Here is a 4,297-nt window from a genome sequence, read left to right as displayed (position 1 = left end):
TTTTAAACCTCCTGCATAAAAATTCTCACATGGCAGCTTACAGCGCATTGCGGCCCATTGTTTGTTATAATAAATAGTAAAACAAATTCAACCATTTAATGCATACAATGCTTCTTCTTCTTTTTTTGGTTTTTGTTTTGTTTTTTAATGCAAAGCTTATTCTGATAAAAATAAGCTGAAAATTTTTTTATACAGTATAATATGATAGTCACAGCTAACTAATAACTTCCGCCATAAATAATTATAATCAAATAGTAATACAAATTAAACCATTTAATGCATACATTGCTTTAACCACACTTGTATTTGAATATGCTAGTCTTTCAAGTACCAATGTACATTACCATATACAACAAATGGAAACTACCATTATAAAAGCTGTTCACAGCCAGATACCGCCAGCAGAAGAGAGCAAAACATAAAACCCAATAATGATCAGTCTTCAACTTCACAGCCCCACAGATCGAACCAAACCTTTTTCACCGTTCACTATGACAGAACTGCCCTTGTCACCACACTCTTTGAGCTGTCACTATTACACAAACCCCCATAAGGTCATTCTCGTAAATTCACACTGAAAATCTAATTCAGTTTCAGCTCCAAAGTCCAAACAAGAAGATAAACTTTCTCAAAAAAAAAACAAGAAGATAAAGCATAGCATAGAGCAGTGGCAAACTGTGAGAGAGAGAATCCCTATTTTTTCTCATTTCTCAGATCCATATTCTTCACCAGAATTCTCATTTCTCGCCAGAATATTCGTACCCACATCGCCAAAAACTCATAAAGACAAATGGGTTTGCTCCAAGACCAGTGAAAAGCAAAGAAAAACCACGATGAGAGAACAAAAAAAAGACCAAAACCAAACCTCGCCGGAAACATCCGTCGGAAAATCCAATACTCTCCAGGGAGGCATTGAGATTTTATCTTCATTGATCTCTCTGACTCACTCAGTCAAAGTCTTTGTATCGAAATGGCAATCGATTCGCGTCAAGCTCGAGGAGCTCCACTCGGGTCTAATCGCCATTGAAAATAGCGAGTTCGAGCACTCCCACATCGAAAACCCAGCGATCTCAGGCTTACTTTCAGCTATATTATTGACAACCAGAGAGTCCCATGACCTCGCTCAACGTTGCGTCGATCTCTCTTACAGTGGAAAGCTTCTCATGCAAAGTGACTTGAATGTGATCCTCACGAAACTCGATCGCCATGTAAGTAATCTCTCTGACTTGTACACAGCTGGTGTTTTAACTCAAAACCATGCCTTGGTTGTTTCAAAGCCTAGTGTTACTGCTTGTAGAGACGACATGCGGTTTTATATAAGAGACTTGTTAACGAGAATGAAGGTCGGTGATACGAGAATGAAGAGGCAAGCTTTGGTTAATTTGTACGAGGTTGTGGTCGAGGACGAGAAATATGTAAGAGTTATGTTGGAACTCGATGGTGTTGTGAATGTTTTAGTGAATTTTCTCGATTCGACAGAGACACAGATACAAGTCGAGTCGACTAAAGTTGTGGAAGTGATTTCTGGGTTCGATTCGTATAAGGCTGTTTTGATTAGAGCTGGGGTTGTTGGACCGTTGATTCGAGTTTTGGAGTGTGGGAGTGAGATGGGAAAAGAGGTTGCTTTGAAGTGTTTGATGAAACTGACTGAAAATTCGAATAATTCATGGTCTGTTTCAGCACATGGTGGACTCACTGCGTTGTTGAAAATATGTGGGAGTGATTGTAAGGTTGAGTTGGTTGGTTATGCTTGTGGGGTGTTGAGAAATCTAATTGGTGCTGAAGAAATAAAGCGGTTTGTGATTGAAGAAGGTGCTATTCCGATGTTTATCAAGCTTGCAAGGTGTAAAGATGAAATCTTGTTGATGATTTCAATTGAATTCCTTCAAAGTATAGCGTTTGAAGATGAATTGGTTAGGGAAATGATTCTTAGAGAAGGAGGGATTCGTGTATTACTACGTGTTGTTGATCCTAGATGGTCTTATTCTTCGAAAACAAGAGAGGTAGCATTGAGAGCTATTGAGAATTTATGTTTCTCTTCCTCGAGTGCTATGAAGATTTTGATGAGTCATGGTTTTGTGGATCAAATTATGTACTTTGTTCGAAATGGGGAAGTTTCTGTTCAAGAACTGGCATTGAAGGTGGCTTTTAGGCTTTGTGGGACATCAGAAGAGGCCAAGAAAGCAATGGGGGATGCAGGGTTTATGCCTGAGCTTGTTAAATTTCTCAATTGCAAGTCTTTTGAAGTTAGGGAAATGGCAGCTGAGGCACTCTCTGGCTTGGTATTAATCCCCAAAAATCGAAAGAAGTTTGCGCAGGATGACAGGAATATTGGCTTGCTGTTGCAATTGCTTGAGAAGGAAGAGGGAAATTCAGGTAATAAAAGGTTCTTGTTATCTATATTAACATCATTAACAAGTTGCAGTAGTGTGAAAAGAAAGATTGTGAATTCTGGGTACATGAAAAACATAGAGAAACTTGCACAGGCTGAAACTGATGCTAAGAGACTTGTCAGGAAGCTGTCTACAAACAGATTCCGAAGTATGTTAAGTGGAATCTGGCATTCTTGAATGTAATTTTCCTCTTTTTTTTTTTTTTTTAATTAAATTTTTATAGGTGTAAATCTGCATAAATGTTTGTCAAAATTTTCCTTCTTTGTTTCCTTTCTGTATCAAAGTCACCCTCTCTTAAATTCTCCACTTCCGAAAACAGTTAAGATTGTAACTGCAACTCTGCAAGTAGATATTTAATAAAAGCTACTATTACAGAGTTCCTTCAATATATTATGCCATTGCTGAAAGCAATTGCAGTTATGAAGCAAAAGGGTGAAAGAAGTCGTAATAATAAAAGAATAATAAAGTATGCAATTACTGTTATTTGAAGTTAGTTGGAGGTAGAAAGGTCATGTATTGTATGTTTTTGAGAGATGACACATGGTAAAGACATGACAGACATACAGATGGGCATGTGAATAGTGGCTATCAAAGCTTATGTCCAGCTATAATTATAGACAGAAAAGATAGTGATGGATGAAGTTTCCTTCTGTATTTGCTTGTCCTTTAGCCCGTCCCATCTCCTTATTATGCCAGTTTAGTATTGTTAACATGGAATTATGTTTTATTGTTTGACATTCTGCTGAATTTGTTAATTTTAGTCTGCATATCCAGGGATGTCAGATACTACAAATTTTAATATTTATTTATTATAGTGTTAACAGGCATTAATCATATTCATTATTATATTAGTTTGTAAATTTTTTTTATAGCCATTTTCCATGCATCTCATCTCGTCTATCAGCTCCCTAATAACATTTTGATGCATGATTTAGGTAATAATATGACGTTTGATTGTGAGAGAGAACCATAGAAATGGATTAGTACCCACTATTAACTAGATAGCAGAGGTGACACATGGTAAAGACATGACAGACATATAGATGGACATGTGAATAGCGGCTATCAAAGCTTTTTTTTTTTTTTTTTTTTTTTGAGAAGTGGCTATCAAAGCTTGTGTCCAGCTATAATTATAGACAGAAAAGATAGTGATGGATGAAGTTTCCTTTTGTATTTGCTTGTCCTTTAGCCCGTCCCATCTCCTTATTATGCCAGTTTAGTATTGTTAACATGGAATTATGTTTTATTGTTTGACATTCTGCTGAATTTGTTAATTTTAGTTTGCATATCCAGGGATGTCAGATACTAGAAATTTTAATATATAGTAGTTTCAAACTGATTTGTTAATTTTTAAACACAATACAAAAAATATATATATATTTAAAATATTTATTTATCATAGTTTTAACGAGGCATTAATCGTATTCGTTGTCACGTTAGTTTGTAAATTTTTTTTATAGCCATTTTCCATGCATCTCATCTCGTCTATTAGCTACCTAAGAGCACCCACAGCAGATGTGGGATATGTGCCAAATGCTAAATATTTGGCACATATCTCACACTAAACACCATTTGACCCCATTTATTAGATATTTTAAATGCCATATTTTTTGCAACATACTATAGTATCGTTGCAAATTTGCAACGGTATGGAATCAAAATGGTATAAGTTTTAATCATTTTTTATTCTCTTTTCTGTCTCCTCTCTCTTCACTTTATTCTTTTCTCTTCTCTCTCACATTTGTTCTCTCTCATCGGTTCCCTCTCTTCTCAGCCACCAATTCCCTCTGTTCTCTCTTTTCCCTTTAATTTAAGATCAGTTTGATGATGGCCATTATCACCGGAGGTGCAAGCGGCATGGGCGACAAGTTCGCTGCTCACGGTGCACGAGCCATCGTCATAGC

At 36.4% G+C, this 4,297-nt stretch overlaps 1 protein-coding gene across 1 annotated transcript; it reads left to right on the top strand.

Annotated features, from left to right (window-relative positions):
* The first annotated feature begins 393 nt into the window (after nt 1–393).
* Nucleotides 394–2,779, top strand: LOC126727405 (U-box domain-containing protein 40). Its single transcript, XM_050433076.1, has one exon. The coding sequence runs from the start codon at nt 834–836 to the stop codon at nt 2,568–2,570; it is 1,737 nt and encodes a 578-aa protein (XP_050289033.1). The 5' UTR covers nt 394–833; the 3' UTR covers nt 2,571–2,779.
* The last annotated feature ends 1,518 nt before the right edge of the window (nt 2,780–4,297 follow it).

The sequence above is a fragment of the Quercus robur genome, chromosome 5 (assembly GCF_932294415.1).
Source record: "Quercus robur chromosome 5, dhQueRobu3.1, whole genome shotgun sequence".
Classification (NCBI taxonomy): Eukaryota; Viridiplantae; Streptophyta; class Magnoliopsida; order Fagales; family Fagaceae; genus Quercus; species Quercus robur.
Note: the sequence above shows the minus strand (reverse complement) of the source record. Positions and strands in the feature narration are given on the sequence as shown.